Genomic DNA, 19,984 nt, shown 5'->3' with positions numbered 1-19,984 from the left:
CGGGGTCTAACTGCGGACCCGTCGGAGGCCTGACCCAACCTCCGTCTGACCCCACCTGACCCCACCTGACCTCCTCTGACCTCACCTGACCCCCACCAGGCCGCGCCCACCCTCTCTCACGAAGCCCTTTAGAAACGGGGATACCCTGACTGCTGTGCGCACGGCCCCTATGCCCACACCCCGGGCCCCTCGTCTGAGCGCATCTGAAATGCTCTGCCAGGTTTTGACCCGTGTTTGTTTTTAAGAAACGTGATTCTTACACTCTCGTCTCCATTTCCAAACCAGCACAGTTGTCCTTCCGCTTCCCAAACTGAAGATGCGCAGTCCGCACACACCGCCTGCTGCCCGCCCACTGCCCCGTCCATCTGGCTCACCGCCGGCCTGGCCCGTGGCGGGCGCGCGTCTGCTGTGTGACAGCCTCTCCTAGGGTTCTGACCGCATGCTACGCTGACGCCTCATGCAGCTTCCGACCTGACTTCCCAGAACAAGCTGCACGTAGTCTGTGACCTCGGTCCGTATCAGGGTGCTATGCCCGCACCAGACTCTGCTTCCTGAGGAGCGCAGGGGCTTCCGCAAGGCTCTCGGGGAAGACAATTCGGGCAGCGCCAACGCGTTAGGCACTAGGCCAGTTGCTTTCACGGCTGCAGAAGTGAGTCCTTGGAGCACCCTGCGGGCTGGGCACGACTGTCCCCATTTTGCAGACCAGGGAAGAGGGGCGGGCGAGCTAAGTGATTTGAGATTAAGTGGCGAGGGGCAGGGAGCATCACCTCGGGGTGGCGATTCAAGTCTGTGTCCTCCGAAGCAACAACGCGCTGCTCCGATCACCTACGCCGGAAAGAACACGTTTGTGCCCTCTCCCCCTCAGCCAGCACGGCCAGCACGTTCCTGAAGAACGGTTGTCACGAGCACAGCTTTGGAGTCAGACAGGTGCTGCTGTGAGCCCAGACGGTGCCCGTGTTGGCCGTGACACGCCACAACACATCGCAGCACAGGGAGCAGCCCCAGCCCTGCACACGCGAGCAGAGAGAGAAGGCAGTGACTGCGGGGCGGCCAGAAGGGGCTGCTCGCGGGGACCCCACACGTGGGGCGCGGAGTGAAGCCGGGTGTAAAGGCCGGGTCCGCCTCGCTGCGGAGACTGCTCATCGCCAGGATGCTCGTGTTTCCACGTGTGGGGTCCCAGCCTCTCCATTCTGTCTGGCAGGAGATAGAGCTCTCAAAACAGGTTGATAAGTGACTGGACAAACCTAGCAGTGGAACCATCGAGACGCGTCGAAACCCACTGGGCTCTGAGACACAGTAACCGCCTACCAGACGCATGTCCTGGCCCGCGGCCGCCACCAGCCGAGAACAGCCACCGCGAGGCAGCGGTCGAGCCCACGCGCTGCCTGAGCGGGATTGTCCCTGGCGGCAGTCTTCCCGTGGCACGTGACAGAGTGGGCAAGTGATTTCTTCGCTCGGTGCCTCAGTTTCCTCTACCGACCCGTGGAGATGAGAAGTGCCAGGGCACAGGGTTGCTGAGGAGCTGTGACAATGTGTGGGACCGCCGAGCAGCCACTGGGGGTGCACGACCTCAGCTAGCCTTGTGGTCAGTGTTGGCTACAGCTGCTTAGGAAGTGGGCAGCGCCTGGAGGGCGTGGGATTAAAGTGGTCATTTTAAAAGGGCAGTTCGCATGTGGGCACCACCTTAAGGCTCCCCATTCAAAGCCCCTGCACGGAACCTCGCCCTGCACCCAGACACCGACGGACACAGACGCATGGCCCAGAGCAGCGACTGCGAGCTCGCGACGCTGCTGGTGGCGACCGCCGGGGCCGCGCGGGGAACGCCGCTCACCTGGCCGGGCTCGGCTGCCCCGCACCGCTCCGTCACTTGGTGGCTGTGGGTCTGCCTGGCCGCTTAACGCCCGAGCCGCAGACCCCAGGGTCGCTGCTATGACAGGAAAATGCGGACCCCTCTTTAGGAGCTGTCTGTGTTCCTGGTGGCGAAATCGTGGTGGCACTTCGCGAGGCAACCGGGACAAGGCCTGTGGTGGCTGCTGAGGCGGCGGTGGCTCCTGCCGTGGCTCCTGCCGTGGCGGCTGCTGTGGCTGCTCGCTGTCGGCCGGGGCTCGGCTGGCATGACCGCGAGGGCTGGGTGCCGAGGAAGGGCCGCCAGGCGCGCCGGCAGGCGGAGGCTGGCTCACACCGCGCGTCGCCTGTTCTGACACTGACCCCGACAAAAGAGAAGGCGGAGAGGGTTAGCCACCGAGGGAGACGCACGGAGAGCCACCGGCGGGCGGAGCCTTCGGCATGTGGCATCTCCTCTTCCGCAGACTCCCGCTCTCTCCCCAGAGCGCGCTGCGGCCGCCCAGAGTCAGCCTGCCCGCGGCCGCCTCCCTCCCCAGCGAGGGCGTGGGGGCCTGGCCCGCAGCTCGCGGTCGCCACCTTCCCCGGGTGTTCTCTGGTCAGGGCCGCCCCTGACTGCACGACGATGCGGCTCACAGGATGTAAAGGACAACCGTGGCGAGCTGAGGTTTGGTAACCCTAGAAGGACCAGGGCCCCAAACCCCTGGCAGCCGTCCCCAGCCCGCCTCACTGTTCACACGTCCAGCCCCTCGTTTTCATCCTTGAAAGACAGCACAACACAGAAACGAGGGCAGAAAACCACCTGTCCGTTTCCTTAAAAAGAGGCCAGGTCAACAACGTTTTGTTGTTAAAATGCAGAGTTTGAATCGAACCAGACAAACTGAGAATAGGGAATACATATGAGGACGAGACTGAAATCTCTGACACTAATCAGAACCGGACGTATAACATGGATGCCCTGTCCCCAGCAAGTCGGAGAAACAGCCACTTGTCCACTGTGCGAACAGCCAGAAGCTAGAGAGTGAATTCCTGGACCTAATCGAGTAGATAAACTGATGGCAACGACACGAGCCGTCGAGACAGGCCCGATCCCTCCACCCAGGCCGGATGTGCCCTGTGGTCCCAGCCAGGCCCGCGTGTTGGGGTTCAGGGCCCGGGCCTGAATCGGGACAGCCCCGGCAGCCGCGAGAGGGCGCTCGCCGTGGCTTCTTCCCCCATCCGCTCAGTGCGGCCGGGCCTCGTACCCAGCACCACGCAGACGCCCAGCGAACAGAAGCTCCTGCTGTGGCCCGAACGTACGGACGCTGCGATGCAGTGGCAGTCACCCGCCGTGTTTCTGTCTGTCACACAGTTCTGGCCCCACGCCCTCGCTTTAGAGTACGTCTGGCCTACCCACTGCCATCCTCGCTCTGAACATTGAGACGGCGCCTCCGATGCGTTTGAAACGTGCCACTAAGCCTAACACTTCATAATATTTGACTTTGGCCTCCTGCTTTTTTTAACGTGACTGACTTAAGTGATACCGGCAAACTAGTTCAGGAGGCTCCACGCTGGAGCCCTCCCGCTCCGTGCAGGCAGCCAGAACGCCTCTCATCACCCATTGCCGGGGCCAAGGGCGCTCTGGGTCTGATTACTTCACGTGTGAAACCGCATCCCCAGACAACGCTCCCAGAAAGCAGCAGCAAGGACATCCCTTTGTCACGAGGGAGACGGGGTGTTGTGTACTCTAAAGCACCTCTGAAACCGGAAGAAGATAAAGTGTCTGTAACGACACAACCGTAAGGAAGAGAGAAACTCTAGCTCGGCTTTGACACGCCAGTGCGGGGCCGAGGTGGTGGGCGCCTGACTGCAACCGTCACGTGGTGTGGTCCCCCACTGCCAAGACAGGCCTGCCCGTCACTTAGGAACAGGAAAAGACTGGGACAACTTAATACCCACACAAGATGCTGAAGGACAGTGCCAGGACAGCGTCCTTCAATACATTCAAGGACTCAAGATGACCCACGTGCAGACACTGGGAATGGCCTACGCGGGAACCCTGACACCAGAAGTGACGAGAACTTCAGAGGCGGACACGTGCCACCCAGCAGCCCGGGCCCCTCTCCACGTTCGGAAAGCTGCCGCTCCTATCAGTAGGGCACCAGGAGGAAAAGGAAAATGAGACATTTTCTTCCGGGACCAGAAAACGATGCTCGAACGGGAAGCCCAGTAAGAAAATGTAGCTGTTGATTATAAAATGAAACTGAATAACTTGAAGGAAAACCTCGGCTGTGCCCACGGGGCCGGCAGTAAGAACACAGGAGAAGAACACGCAGGGCTGGGGCAGCGGCCGGCGCCAGACACACGTGCTGAGTGATCCTGGCTGTTCAATGTGCAGTTAAAACTTCGGTTAACTGTGTCAGTAACTATCCAGACCACTGGAAGGAGAGAAAAATAAAAATAAAAACCCTGATCCATTCAGCAGATACAGAAAATGCAATAAGAACTATTTCAAAGTTGTGGTTAACACAAATGAAGCACCCAGCATAAGCTCCAACGCGTGCGTGATCACGACAGACGTGCACAGACGGGTCAGTCTGCTTGTTAATAAAAGCTCTACAGACTGGGTTAAGAAAAGAAAAACGAACCTAAGGAACGCGCTTTGCAAAAGTCACTCCTGAATCAACAAAACACAGAAAACCGAGGAGGGGGGGAACACAGCGATAGATACCACCAAGAAATGCTGACAGTTTTTAAAGAAGGCATAGTAATATCAGATTTTTCAAATTCAAGGGCAAAAGCATTATAAAGGGTGAGAGTCTGTATTTACAAAAGAAACCAATTAAACAAGTATAAACAGCTTAGAATCTTTATACACCAAACCTCAGTATCGAAACACATAAAACCAAATGGAGACAGAAAAACTGGAGAAAAGCAAAACCGTGTACTTTGAAAACAGGTAATATAACATCTTTTTCTTGGACAAATAACCATGAAACAATCATAAAAGGGACACCCCCCCACACACACAATCTAAAGAAACCATCAACCAAATGCAAAAAGAAATAACAGATATTTTTGGATTATAATGCAATCACAATAAAAAACACAAAATGAGCCAATAAAACTTCCTTAAATTTTGAGCCGAAGCAAAACGGCATGATTATCAAGAAAACAATAGTGAAAACAATACACATAATAAATTTTAAGATATGGCTAAACCAGTGCTCAAAAAAAAATTCATAACCTTATTTTCAATAAGTGAGAATAAATATAAAGCATCCAAATTAAAAAAAGCAAACCAAAGGAAGCAGAAAAAAGGAATTAGTAAAGATAAAAGTAGAAAATCAATCCAAGGAATAGTTCTCTCTATCTATTAAAAAAACAACTAGTTAATCTAATTTTTAAAAAAATTAAATTGAATAAGAAACCCAGATGATTTTTTGAAATTAAAGTATTTCTTCAGCCTCAACTATGTAAATAATTTGGAAAAGTGCAGGTGGGAATTATTTAGCTGACTCCAGAAGGAGGAGGAAAAATAGATTAATTAGCAGAGAAGTGGAGAAACTTACAAAAGCACTGGTGAGGGTCAGTTTCAGCGGTCACCAGCACCGGGCACTCTCGCTTACGGGCACACTCACGAGAGGCGTGAGCGGCTCGGCGCCAACGCACATCGTCCCCGACACGTCCGCGGCACAGCGTGCTGTCCCGAGCACTGCGCTTCACCTCCTCACACGACGCGGTTCCTGCCACACGTGTCCTCACGGAGCGTGAGTGCCGTGAGACCCTGAGGCTGCATTCCTGCCGGTTCCACAGGGGGCGCCACAGCCGCTCTGCTTCCTGCTAATTCCTGCTGTCCAGCTCCTGCGGTGCCCAGTTATAACCTGCACTGCGTCACGGGGTGTGTGCGGGACGCACGGCGTCCACAGGGCTGGGCGCCAGCGTGGCGTTGGACAGCCCCGGGGTCCTGGAGTGTGTCCCCTGTGGAGAAGGGGGGCCCTTGTGCTGTTCTGCCAGGCGCCTCGTGCCAAGGATCCAGCACTGGCATTCAGGGCTCCGAGGCCCACAGCCGCTGCCCTCGCTAGAGGGGCCACCAGTGTGGCCGGGCGGCTAACGACGGGCACAGGGCTCTCCCCAGTCTGCAGCGCCCCCCCACCCGGTTATGACCGACGGAACGACTCTGCTCAACCCGCCGGCTTCCGCTCCAGTGTCTGACGACGACTCTGGATTCGTCTCCTTCGACCGCGGCCCAGGGCACAGCCCAGGGCCCTCTGCCAGCCCCAACAGCACGGGGCTCATCGGTGCCCGGGTCAGGTCCCCGGCAACAGCGCACCTCGCCGACGACTCTGCCCGCTCACCGTCTCCGCACCCCGTCCCTGTGTGCCACCATGTAAACGAGGTCGGGCAGCGCGCCCCGAGTCGCCACCTGTTTGGGGCCTGGTCTTCTCTGAAAACTCGTGCGGCACAGGAAGCCTTCGTCCCGTCGCCCCAGCTCCTCGGCTTCCTCACGGTGGGGGGGTCTGTGACTAAGAAACGCGGGACGCGGCAGAGAAGACGAACGGGACGCCACAACCCCAGGCGTGGTCACGGGCGGGCACGCGGCCAGCACTGCGCGGACGCCGGGGACAGTGGCGGCGTTCTGGGCCCTGCGTCTGGGGCGACGGGTCCCACATGCCCACTTCTCATCCGTCTGCGTCTCCCGAGGCGACCTCCTGAGGCTGTGAAACGGCCGAGACCAGCAGCGGCGTTCAAAGTGAGTGAAGTGTCTCTATTGACAAGAGGACGAATTAAACATGTCTCTTTCCTGGGCTCCAACTGATCACCTCGGCAGCATTCCAGAAGCTACACTGTGCCCCGCCACTCTACCCGACCCATCGGTCACTAAGCACACGAGGGGCTTTGGCGACAGGGCCTGCGCTGCCAAGCCCGCGGGAAGGTGCTTCCCTGACCTTGTGAAGAAGGCGTGGGACGGAGGCTTCGGGGCTCCGCCGAGTCTCCCCACGCCGCCTTCGAGCTGGGGCGGGCGCTCCACGCTCATCACAGTCGGCCTCGTTTTCAAGCTGCCAGCTTTCACCGCGCGCGGCTCTGAGCCTGGACAGGGCTTCTAGAATCGGCTTGTTGCTGGGTCTTCAAAACTCCTATTCTTTTTCACCAACACTCGACAATGTTCATAAACAATTTGAGAACGTTCTCAAATGACTCCCGAGAAGCCAACCACCTCCCACGCGGCAAAGTCGTCGAACCCTCCCTGGTTCGCAAAACCACGCCGAGGACACGGTGCTCCCCTTGTTCGTGCTCAGCCAGAAGCAAAGCACTGTAACCCTGATATCTGGAGCATTTTAAGAAAGTGTGCTGTTCCAGCTCATTCTGAGTGCTGTCCAAGTGCGCGCCGTGGCCTGGCCTTCTGTCCTGCCTGCCGTGAACGTCCAGGGCTGTCCTTGAAGCGGCAGTGGCAGCAGCACCTCGCCGGGGTGGGGGGTAGGGGGGGCGGCCCGTCCTGGCCAGGGGCTCGCCGGCCACACCATCACGAAGCGAGCCACCGGCCTCGTTTCGGCCGGGCTGCCCCGGACGCAGCCACCGCGCTGCCAACGGGATGCGATGCGTGCCTGCCTTGTGCCAGTGTGCGGGTGAGGGCCGGCCTCATGTGGGCTCGCGCCCGTCCCACAGGAGGCGTCACTTCCCACCCCGCTGCGGGGGCCTCCCCTGGGTCCCAACCACTGCCCAAAATTCAACAGAAGGGGCTCCTCTCGGGGAAGCTTTGAGGGTCTTGCTCCAGTGTGTGCTCCGTGTCACTGGTACCGACTGCGAGCCCAGGCTCCTTCCTTCGGTCACGTGAGGCCGTAAAGCGTGGAGCAGGCGCACGGTGAGGGCCCGAAGGCGCCCAGGACGCCCCCACGTGGTCTGACGTGCAGTTGGCTTAACAGCACCTTACTGCTTTGCTCGCTCCCCAGATCAATGGGTTTAAGCAATGAAACTGTGTTTGATTAAAAAAGAACAGTAAGGGTAAAACTGGGTAAGAATAACGGTTTCCCACTGTGGCAGGAACCAAAATGTGCTTCAAATGTTAATTCAGTTTCTTAAGTCTTTAACCCAGAACAAGAGCAGCAACGCACTGTCTCCCTGTGAGAGCACCAGAAAAGAAAAATCCTTTGCTCCTCCCTTCCCCGCCCCATCCCAGGCTGCCCAGCCCGCCCTGGAATGCGGCCTGCGTGCGAAGGCGCCTGGAGAGTCACTGGGATGGCCGATGGCCGGGGAGGGGGATGGGGGGACAGACAGAAGAAAGAAAACTAAACGTCAGACGTCAAAACATATCTCTGCTTATTCTTCGGTAAGGAGTGCACAATCAGCAGGCTTCCAAAACAAGCCAGTGTCAGAGCTGAGACGCCGTTTCGAGAAAATGACTGTCATCCTCAATCACGCTGCCAAGGGCCTTCTGAAGAGTGGACGCGGGCATCCTCCCTGCCTCTGCACGACGCAGGCCGCAGGGTGTCTTAGAATGTGCCCATTCCTACGCCTCACTCCATTCCCCTGCCGTTTCGAAGAAAGTCAAAATGTACATACTAAAAAAAATATTTCAAATATTCAAACATTCGACTGTTCATGCTCCTTATGGTTTTTCAAAGTTGAAGTCACGAGGTAAGAATAAAACTTCAAGAACGTCACTGTGTCTCCTTACGTTTATTAGCTGAGCTGTGAATCCAGAAGTAAACGCCTAACTGCGTGCAGGACCGCTGGCCAGGGGCGGACTCTAACTGACGGCACGTCACCGACCCAGCTCCCCCGTGAACGGCGGTGGGCACCAACCCGGGCGGGTGCTGCTGAGCCGGGAACGGCAGCAGCCTCGGAAAGAAACAGCTCGCTAGGCGAATTATGGGGGTGCCACGGCCGAACTGGTCAGGCCCAGCGTGAGCACTAAAATCTTCACTCTTAATAATCGAGAAGGCTCTAGAGGGGTGTGGTCCAAGAAAATCCTGTTCCTGTCACAGTTCAAGAACTCGAGAGCTACGCGTGACTCCAACACGGAAAGACGGAAGACGCTGTGGGCCACACACGCGGTGAGAGGAGCCGCAGGGCCGGGCGAGGTGGCGCGTGCTGGCAGGTGGCACGTGCTGGCAATCCGCCAGAAGCTCGAAGGCCGGGACAGCAGCACCGTGCGGAGACCAGAGGACAGGTGGGGGCTCGGCGAGGACCGCCGCAGAGACTGAGACGCTGGACACGGGGAAGCCGGGCGAGGGGCACCTGGGGAAGCCCCGGGAGTCTTCTGAGCTCTCCCGTGAGCCCGAGTTCCGCCAACGGGGGTGCAGGCCGCCCCAGCCCACGAGCTTCCGGCTGCTGATCGCTGGCCACTGTGGGCCCCGAGCCACATACGCCTCACGGGGGAGGCAGCAGCTCTCCGTGAGCCGGAGCAAACGGGACCCCTCAGGAAGGGGGCTGCCATCTGAAGGGGCTGGCGTGAGCGAGCCAGCTGCTCGGCTCGACGTCCCCCGCGCACTCACATGCGCTCAGACGTGCCGTGTGGACGTGAGAGGCTGCCGTCCCCTGGGAAGGGGTGGACAGCAGGCATCGAAGATCATGATGGGGGGACAGACCCACGGGCCAAAGCCTAAAACAGACTGCCGTCGCGTGCCCCGGTCAGGCACATTGCCACTCCCACAGCAGTCCGAGGGCCAGGGATGACGGCGTGGGGTGCAGACACCTGAGGGGCCTGGAAACGCGAAAGGCTCCCTTGGCTCCGCAACCCGATGAAAAGGCAGGCACAGGAAGGAGCGTGGCCGTGAGGGGACCGCTCTGGAGGACGCACGGCTGCTCAGGCCTCGGCGGCCGTGCTGCGGGGGCCCCGGGAGCCAGCTGCAGGAACTTGGGTACGGAGCCGAGCAACAGGGGACAACTGAATGGTCCCGAGCAGGGGAGGGCTGGGTGCGGAGCGGCGCGTAAGAAAATTAACGTGGTCACGTCCCTTCGAGGTTAACGTGACGGTGTTCCTCCCGACGCCATTCCACAGCCCTACAATGGTCGTAGACGTCCAGGCTCAAAGCCGTAATGTCACCCTCAGTCCCTCTTCCGATCTCACCAGCTGTCAACTTCACCCCACCCATCTGTCACTCACCTCCTGCCCCGGCTGCCAAGAGCGCATATCAGAGCCTCGTTACTCTGTGGCACTGCCGTTGGTGATGCCAGACACTGCTAACAGAGACGGGTCCCTAGAGCACAGCTTGCCAGCAGCCACTGAAGGCAAGAGGCTCCGCTGGCTGCCCCCGGAACCAGCACGAGCCCCGCAGCGCCCCACCTCCAGGCCTCGCTTCCGTCACTCCCCAAGCACCCCTGCGGTCCCTCTCTGAACAGTCGCTCTGTCCACCTGCCACCTCTGCAGACTGCCCTCAGCGCCCCCTGCAGCCAAGACTTCCTGTGGACAGCGAATGCCAGCTTCAAAAGAGAAAAAGACCAAGCACGCCCCGTCCTTGCTGAAACTCTTCTGGGGCCCCCAGCACCCACGAGGCCGGCTCTGCGGTGCACACCAGACAGTAGCACGCGCTGGCGTAGCCCCTGCCTGTCTCTTCAGGGGGCCCTCGCCGCTGCCCGCTGAGCGCTGGGCACCCTCCTAGGAGCCACTGCCGCCCGTGCCGCCCACCACATCCTTCCCCGAGCATCGTCACACCGAGCCCTCTGCCACCTCGCTCCTCCTGGGGACTGTGCTTCCCGACTCACACCCTCCGGGTCTTCCTTAAGCCCTACGTGCCAGGAGGCAGGCCGTTCACCTCACGCAAACCCCGCCCGTCACACCGGCGTGAGGCACGAGTCACGCACGGCTGCTCCGCGCCGCCCTGGCCACCGTGAGCGCGAAGGAAACAGGCGGCACTGACCACCCCGTGACCGCACGCGGAGGCTGCACTGCCGGCCCCCACGCGCCGGCCCCACGTCCTCGGCCCCGGAGTCCTCTGCGCACTGCGCAGCGACCGGGCGGCGGCCCCCCGGCTGGTGGGGGGTGCAGAACGCACGTCACTGTCTGCCTGTGGGAAGCAGTGGGGACAGTACACAGAGAAGGAGGGACAAGCAGGGGACGCGGGGAGCCCGAGGGGCAGCCCAGCCGAGAAGACTTTTGACAGAAGACTGAAGGAAAGGCACAATAAGGTCTCAGAGACTCGAACCCAGGAGTGACGGGAGGGCGTCCGTCCCCCGAGACAGCGAGGCGACCTGGCGGCAGCGTGCCCCAAAAGGTGTCTGCCCCGAGAAAGCGAAGCCCAAAGGGCGGCTCCGGGCCCGCCCCCACCCTGGCAGTGGACTAAAACGCACACCAACGGCCTCGCTTTCACGGAAAAAAAGAAGAGAAAATAGCTTGAAACAACATACCTTTGAGTTTTTGTTCAGTGGCCTAAAATAAAAACAAACAAACAGAAAACAATGTAAATATGGAACAGAAAGAAATGGGTGTTCTGACAAAACGCTCATACGCTGCTATTCTGAGACACACACGTCAGCACACGAGGAACTGGCACTCAGGGACCTGCACAGGAGGACACGCGAGGGGAGCGCGCCTCCCCGCACGCGGGCCCGACGGCCCTTCACGCGGCGCGCATCAGCAACCGTCTGCCGTGTCCCCGCAGACACGGTGCAGGGGAGACACCGCTGCGTGACGACGGGTGACAACGGAACCGAGACTGCGCTTCTCTGCTCCGGCTTTAACGTGCTTTTTACGTAACTGCCACCTTTCCGTTTAATGGCTCTGGTGAGTTTTGCACATTTAAATGGGTTCAAAAATTAAAGTTCCTGTTTCAAATGCTAAAAGATATATTAAGTTTTCTGGAAGAAAAGCTGCAGGAAAACACTCTGCCGAATTAGTAATAAATTCTGCTCCTAGAGGTTAGGCTGCTATTACAGTCAAATATAGTTAATTTTTACATATATTTGGGAAAAATTCTCAAACATATTTGTCACTCCTGACGCCTCTGACGATTCGTTACAATTACTGTGTCCGGAAGGTCGACGACGTGGATGGGGGCCCTGCTTCCGCACGCCCGCCCGTTCCCGCCGTCTCCGACGCCCTGGAGTGGGGAGTGTTAATGAAGGTGGCGGGGCTGCCTCGATGTGCCTCAAAGACAAGAACCGATGACAAAGGCCACTAACAAAAATCAGCTTTTTGATTAAGACCGATTGTACGGGAGTTCTAAAAATAAAAGATTCGAGCATTGGCAGGGAGTCGAGGAAAGACTGAATAATTAATAACTGAACAACCAGGAACTGTTTCTAAACGAAGATAAGGCATTTCTTAACTGCCGGCCACAAGGCACGCCAATTGCCTTTGCTTAGTCATACTGAACTACTGTTACAAAACACCATGTTTGAACTATACCACTCTGGAATTGCGTGGTGAAGAGCCACATGGCACCGGGGCCAACACGACTCTCTCCCTGGAGAGCCAAGTCCGTGCAGGCACACGGGCTGCCCCGGGCCGTGGAGCTGTCGTGATGCATTAAATCATGGAGGCTTGTCTTTGACTTTATACGCATCAAATAGTCTTTAAAAATGATGGAAGGACAATGGCAAATGGCCGACCAGCTTGAACACCTAGTTTCCGGAGAAAATGTTTTAAAAATCTAATAGTAGTAAAACAGTCTTATTAGATAGAACTCAGTATATAAATACTTTGAAGTATCACAGGTGTCATGTCAAACAGTGAGACAATTTTCTGAAGCCAGAACATTGGCATGAAAGTTATTTCGTATGTTAAAAAGTTTTTTTTTCTTTTTTCTTCTTTCCTAAGTCTCCTGGCCTCTTCTCCGGCTTACTCCCAGGGGAAGTAAAGTGACAGCACACAGCGCCAAGACCACACCCTGACTCCGAGGTATCCGTGCTGCCCTCCCCGGCCCGGCCACTCCAGGGCACCTACCGGCGACTCCCTTGGGGAAACTGCACAGTGCTTCACGACAGTGACCCATCTCTTTCGGCGTGCTGGCACGTCAGAGAATGGCACCCAAGAGACGCCTCAAGGTGCCTGCCCATCAGAATACTGACGGGCGTACTCAAGAAACAAAGCCGAGTGCTCCTGGCTGCTTAGAGGAGAGGGGACTGATGAAGTCCCATGTCCTTACAGTGGTCTGTGGGTGGCTGCGGGACCCAACACAGAGCTGACTACTGGAGAATGCCCCGGGGATGGGGATGACGAGTCCTGTCCGCACGGCCCAGGTGGCAGCCACCGCGTGCACGTAGCTGCTGACCACAGAAAGCAGCTGGTCCACACTGACGTGCATAAAGCACCAGCGTGGTTTTATTATGTAGTATTAAAAGAGGTCAGAAAACTCAATGTTTTATACTGATTAGATGTTGAAACAGTAACATTTGTTTCTATGTTGGGTTATACAAAATATATTAAAATTAACTTCAACTGTTTCTTTTTTCTTCTAGACGACCTTGTCATTTAAACTTTCTGGGCCTCGGTCTCCTAACTCCTCAAACGGAGGGGGGAACCTGCACGCTCACCCCTCAGGGCTATCACGAGGCTCAAGAGCAATGAAAACACGTCTTTCTGGAAAACTACACAGCACAGTGCAAACGAGAGACGCCCTGCGGCTCCTCCCCCGCGGCAGAATCGAAGGCCTGGGTTGTCTAGAAGCACGGCGACTGCCGTGGTGGCCGCATCTTCCCACAGCCACCATCGCCATCACCTCTGCCCGTGAACGAGGGCGGCTCACGCTGGTCCCCGCGGGGCGCCCGGCCGCCGTGCCCTCTACACCCCTGCGCTACTACCGCGGCGAAGGGCTCGGGGTCCGAGGCCAGACAGCCCGGTTCTGAGCCTGGCCCAGCACTGACAGTGTGGCCCTGGCCAAAGTCACCCCACTTCTCTGCAGCTTGGTCTCCTCACCTACGAGACGAGAGCAAGAGCGGGAGGGGAGGTCACGGCCAGTGTTGGGCGTGCGTCCCGCATGGGAGGCCGTCGCCATCACCATCACTGTCCCCGGCGCCCGCCCCTCTCTCCATTTGGGGCCAGCCGGCCTGGCCCCCAGCCCCTGCTGGTGCTTCTCCTGGTGGCAGCGTCCTCACAGCGCCGGAGCCGGCAAAGGGACGACTGCACCCTTCGCCTGCGCCAAGTGCGGACGGCGCTCAGGCAGCTCCCCCAAGGCTTCTCAGCCAGTGCTCTAGAGCCCAGGTCTGCTGACAGGAGCTTTAAAAAGGAAAAAGAGGCTACAGCTCAACGACGGGACCTGCCGCGAACTGAGCTGCCAGGCGGGTCGCTGCACGCCCAGCAGAGGCGGCCGCGCTGGCTCAGGCACACCAAGACCCGAGGGCAGAGCCCAGCACTGTGTGCAAGAGGGAAAACACGGTCCCCTGTCCTTCGGGGCTCTCACCTGAGACACCCCCGTGTAACCGGAGAAAAGCCAAGTGCGATACCGTGCACCTCTCCCGCGTACACGGGGAGACCCAGGACACCCGAGTGCCTCGCCGCAGTGGCTGGAGCCCCACTTGAACACTACCCAGGGCTGAAGGTGGAGGACGCCGGGGCGGGTCACTCCCGGGAGGCGCCAGGGCGAGCGCAGAGACCGGGGTCGTGCCGTCGCCTGGGGCCGTGGTGGGCATCCTGGAGGGAAGGACGCTCCCTCCTGGAGCGGAGAGGTCGGGGAGACCCCCTCACAAAGGGGACTTGCGCTCAGTTTCCAGAGCTTCTCCCATGTCTGCTCCTTAAAATGAGCCAGGCTAACCTAAGCCCTACGCCAAATACATCTTATGGTGCTCGCCGTCACCCGCCAGGCCCCAGCTACCGAGCGTCACCGTAAAGCTGCTGCCTGGCGGGGCCAGGCCACCGTGTCACCAGACCGTAGGGCTCTTCCAGCTCCGCTGCGATCTCAGGAGCCCCTGCCTGATGGAGGCGTGTCCTTGCCCGGGGCTCGGCCACGTGACCCCGGGCAGCGGGTGAGCGCCGCGGTCCAGGCCTGGCCATCCGGCCACCCGGTCACCGAGAAAACTCCGCTTCGACCACTGAGCGCCCCGGTCCCAGAACTAAACGGCCCTCGGGAGGCAGGGAAGGTAAGTGCCAGAACATGCAGCAAGGGGGTGAAGCTGGACGGTCTACGACCCAAGCCTCGCTGAAACCCCGACCGAGCCCCTGCACCCACAGAGCCTGCGACGCCCCCTCCAGGTCTCAGTGCCACACGGTCCGACTCGTGCCGCCCCCTCTCCCTCCGGCCCACGGCCTCCGTGAGCCGCCAGGAGCCACACTCGGTGCAGGCGACACCAAGTCACCCCCTATAATTAGCCCACGGCTAACCTCCTCTGTCCTCTTCACCACACGTCCCTCGAGATTCCTTCTAGAAACTTCTAAAAACAGAACCTGGATAGAAGTCCAAGGTGACACCCACTCCCCACCACCCGCTCCCGGCCTCCCGGGAGAAGCTGCGCTCCCACACTGTGTCACATGACGTCCCGTCTCAGAGCCAGAATGTGACAGCCATTGATTCTCAGACGTGAAAGAGAGGCTTTTCAAAAACAAAAAATGAAAAACAAGGCCATCCACTGATCTCTATTATTAGCGATGTGTTGGGGCTGAAATATAAAAAAAAACATTTCTGTGAAAAATTTCCTCAAAGAGGAATTTAAATAAATTTATGTTTAAATAGACAGAATAAAAAAAATAACTATCATAGTAAAAATATTGTAGTGAGCCTCGCTGGTGTCTAACTGTTTATATAAGGAGTTATCTGGATTTTAATTTAAAATAAAAAAATTACCTGTGGTCTGAACTTTCTTTAAAAGATGGCAGTGGCTACTAGAAACTCTCTTTTGTGTTCACGTCAGAAAGACCTTTTAAATTCCTCCCAAAAATGACCGTACTATAGTCTTCCCAGTTTTAAAGGCCACCTCGAGAGTGTGAAAACGAAGTGACTGTGTGAGATAACGTGCCGCACCCACAGAACAAAGCGCGGCCGCGAGTCCCGGAGAAGCCCCAGCTGAGGGGACCAGGGTTCCCTCCACCCCGAGTTCTGGCACCTGATGAGACCGTGGTCAGCTGCTCCACTCGTTTTTCTGCTTGGGCCCTCACATATACAGTGGATGAATTAGAACGTACAGTGTCTGGGTCTCTTTCAGAAATGAAATATTTAGATTTTTTAAAGTGTACATACATTACACGAGACAGGCAGATTGTTTTTCCTGCACTGAGTTTATGTGCCAACGTTTCTACAATGGGCCTGCCGACCTGGCTTCTGTAGACGTCTGTCACCTACCTGGAAACACCTGTTGGCTCCTTCTACAGACGTAAGAATAGCACGAGGAACCTGTAACGCTCCTGTGACTCACGACCTCTCGTATGGGCTGTAAGTGTGCCAGCTGGGGCGTTTGTTTTGTTTTGTTTTGTTGAAAGCTATTTGGTAAGAGCACATTGGAATACCAGCTGTCCTCAGATCACCAATGGGCTGCATTCAAGCTCGGCGCTAAGCTGGTTATTTGGAATCTGAACAGTCTTATCTACGGTGGCAGTCTAGCCCACTGAACTGAACTCAGCAGTCCCGTTCCCGTTACGAGATGCTGGTGGCTGACACCACTGTGTCTGCGGCTGGACACCCTAAAGGCCTGGCAACAGAGGAAAGCACGCCCGCGTCTCTCAGGCCCTGGTGGCGGAGCCCATGGGTGCGGAGCAGCAAGGGTGAGTGGGAGAGCACACAAAGGCCACCACTTCAGACCTGCTGAGAAGCCAAGTGCACAAACATCACCCTCCACGCATTAAAGACTCTGACTTGGTGACTTAGAGCAGGGGTCCCAGCCTCCGGGCCGCAGGCCGGTACCGGTCAGTGGCCTGTGAGGAGTCGGGCCACACAGCAGGAGGTGAGCAGCGGGGGAGCGAAGCTTCACGTCTTTGCAGCCGCTCCCCGGTGCCGGCATCACCGCCTCAGCGCCACCTCAGACCATCAGGCGTTAGATGCCTATAGGAGCCCCGGTCCCTGGGGCCACAAAGGTTGGGGCCGCTGCCTAGAGGCTGGATGAGAAGATGAAGATGGCCTTACACAGCCAGGGCGGTCGGCGCACTACAACCTAGAGATTATGCTCACGCTACACACTGAGGACATGATACTCAAAGGAGCCATTCCTGGGGGCCCGCCCGTTCTCAGCATGTCCTCGGCAGAGAGGGGAATTCCACATAAACATGCCTTGGGGTGCCTGCGCCCCACCCCCATCCACGATAGCCTTGACTTACCGGCTGCGCCTCGGACCCCCTAAGGGGACCAGCAGGCCTAAGGCGACGCTGTAGGCTGCCAGGCGCCGGCTCTGTGGGAGGGGAACCCCAGAGCCTTCCACTTGGAGGGACGCCCCACCTCAGAACGGGGCGCCTGCACACGAAGGCCGTCCGGAGCGCCCGCCTTAGACTGCAGAGACGACTTCTGCAGAGTAGGCCCCGAGTGATGACCGACCAGGCTGCAAAGACCCCCTGCGTCACAGGCCCCTATCCGGGCGGCCCTCACGGAGGGGGCCCACACAGTCTCCCGTAAAAGCAAAGCAGCAGGGCAGCTGCACGTGAAGCCTCCCTCAAGCCCCGCCTGAGACGACGACCGCTGCGTCCCCCCCGGTCAGTCCTGAGGGCACCCGTCACGTCTGTCTCGTCTCCAAAACCCGCACATTGCATGTGGAGCTCAGCACGTCCGCACCAGGTCCCGGCCAGGACTCACTAACGCCCCCCGGAGGCCTTTGGACCTGGGGCAAAGCGCTTGCAAGGACGACGACACCACCCGCCCCGGGCAGCCAGCGCCCCCCAGTCCTGGCTGCGCCCCTCTTCCAGCCCCCCTTCCGTGCACTCCCTCGCGGCTCGCCGCTCCCAGAAGGCCCCGAGGCCCTGGGCCGGGAGACCCTGCCCTCACGCCCTTGCCCGCCGCAGCACCTCGCGACTCGCCTCTGCCCCTTCCAGCCCAAGCCCACGCCGTCCCGGGCCGACCCGGCGCACGGCCCTCCCACCCTCGGGCCCCGGCGCTGCTAGCTGCGTCCCCCCATCGAAACCCACACAGCGACACGAGGCCCTGGACACTGACCCCAGGCCGCTCTGCCGGCGACACTCTTTTCTTCGGCCCGCCTCCACGGGGCTACTCTCTGCTCTAAGTAGGCGACCCTGTCCCTCTGCCCGTTCCGGGCTGGGCCAGGCACCTCCCTCCGGGCTGTCACAGTGCCCGCCTGCCGCAGGTGAGTGGCCCACGTTCCTCCCCGTTCAACGGTGCAGACACCGGCATTCGGCTGTGGCCCACACCGAGTTCCTAGCACAGTGCCTGGCAGGGACGAGGTATGTGTGAAAAAGTAAAGTCATAATTTTTCACCAGGATACGAAAATGGAAAAGTAGTTTCACTGGGTCTTCTGGGACATTTTTAAGGTCCCTGAAACTCTGACCCCGTAGGAGACGAGAGCCGGCATAGTTAAGCATCATAAGCCTTCAGTATTAACTTGTAAAAACCTGTCTAATTATAGACACAATATTTCATTTTTCTGCAATCCGTATCGTTTTGGTTAGTTTCTGACAATGTACTGGCTACAGAGCTTTTGCAACAAATTATGTCCGATTTATTCAGAATATTCCAGTGTAAACTGCCAATTTAAAAAACCAGTCCAGGCATTAAATAAAAAGTTAAAAGGAAACTGACATTTTATTTCCTATTATGTGCATTACTGTTTCCTTTATTAGCATATTCCTGCATTACTTTATTTTCTATTTTCTGTATTATTATGCACACGTATCACAGTATTTCGTTTAACTCAATTCCCGTTTTAAAATGTAAGAAAATGAAGGCCCAGAGAGGCTAAATGGAGTTCCAAGGCCACACAGTTCCTGTGCCACGTGGGAGAGCCAGACTCCAAGCCCTGCCATGCACAGGACGATGCTTTGTGGAAACCGAGCAACAGCTCACTGAAAGACAAAGACCAACGTACAGCACTTACCTTTGAGAAAACTACTGGCAAGATTAAATAACTATACAACAAGCTAATGAAATTTAATTTAAATTGTACGTACTTGATAGACCTGATAATATATATGCATATCCAAAGACATTAAGTATTAAAACAAAACTCCACTGAAGTTAAAACATTCAATCAAACGCTTTAAAAAATCCAGTAACTTTCTTTTTAAATCCGTCGAAACTGCTTAACATGATTAGTTTACATACACACACGTGCACGTGCACGCACACACGCGCACACATGCACACACACAATGCACGCGCGCACACGCACACAATGCACGCGCGCACACGCACGCACACGCGCACACACACAATGCACGCGCGCACACACACACACACGCACACGCGCGCACGCTACCTTCTTTGGAGCAGCTCCCTTCTTTCTCCTGTCTTCTTCTTTCCTTTTCTTCTCCATCGGCCGCTCCTCTTCTCGCACTCAACCCCTGGACCACACAGTTGCAATCAACTTTCCCAAAACGTGTGAAGAAATAAACACAATGTTGCACACGGATTCGTTTCCACTCACACTAGAAGCAAGGACATGGCACATTATTCTTTTACCATTCCCTGAACTAAACACGAATCACACCCTGCGCCCGGCCACTCAGCCACTAAGCGCCCTGTCCTTCAGCAAGTCACAAGCAGGGGAGCTTTCCCTTGAACGTCACGTCAAGGAAGGCGATCTACGACTAGCAAACGTCACACTGGGAAACGAGCTAACCCCCTGGTTTCAGAATGTGAACAGCATCCAGAGTTATTACCTTGCTTGGCTTCTGGTCCCCGTGACCAGTTTTTAGCAGTCAACAGCGATGCTGGGACCCTCCTGGCAACTCTCTCCTGCCAGGTGTCTGGGGTCTCTGGCTTTCTTTGTCTTAAAAAGCTCTTATAATTATTTTTAGGACACGAGCTATTCATACGTGGACGGTGCACTTTAGCATTATAATAACTTCACAGTCTACACGCATCCCACAGTGCCCTGTAAGGACACGGGGAACCAAAAAGCTCTCATTATGTAAGTGTGTTTCAGTTCTTAAAATCACAAATACTCAAAGAGTGTCAGCGGACCCTCTGGCTCAGGATTTCAAAATGACAGCCGGACTGGTTCCTGTGCTCGCCCCTTCCTCTGCACTTCGCCTTGCTTAAAAGGTAGGGGGAAGGTGATAAATCTATTAAGAGCGGACGAAAGAACAAGAGCGAAGGAAGCTGCAACCAAGAACAAACCCCAGACGAGTCTTCA

The 19,984-nt window shown here is 57.1% G+C and overlaps 1 protein-coding gene across 1 annotated transcript in view; it reads right to left on the bottom strand.

Moving 5' to 3' along the window:
* The window catches only part of TNRC6A (trinucleotide repeat containing 6A), a 71,206-nt gene that overhangs the window by 33,072 nt on the left and 18,150 nt on the right, over positions 1 to 19,984 (bottom strand). Inside the window, exons 2-3 of the mRNA XM_023520630.1 lie at positions 19,106 to 19,274; positions 11,170 to 11,191 (exon numbers count right to left, since the gene is read on the bottom strand). Coding sequence (XP_023376398.1) covers positions 11,170 to 11,191; positions 19,106 to 19,162 — 79 coding nt within the window. The 5' untranslated portion in view covers positions 19,163 to 19,274. The remainder of the gene's footprint in view (positions 1 to 11,169; positions 11,192 to 19,105; positions 19,275 to 19,984) is intronic.

The sequence above is a fragment of the Pteropus vampyrus genome, unplaced genomic scaffold, assembly GCF_000151845.1.
Source record: "Pteropus vampyrus isolate Shadow unplaced genomic scaffold, Pvam_2.0 Scaffold274, whole genome shotgun sequence".
NCBI lineage: Eukaryota > Metazoa > Chordata > Mammalia > Chiroptera > Pteropodidae > Pteropus > Pteropus vampyrus.
The sequence above is the reverse complement of the archived record's forward strand: the minus strand, read 5'-3'. Positions and strand labels throughout refer to the sequence as shown.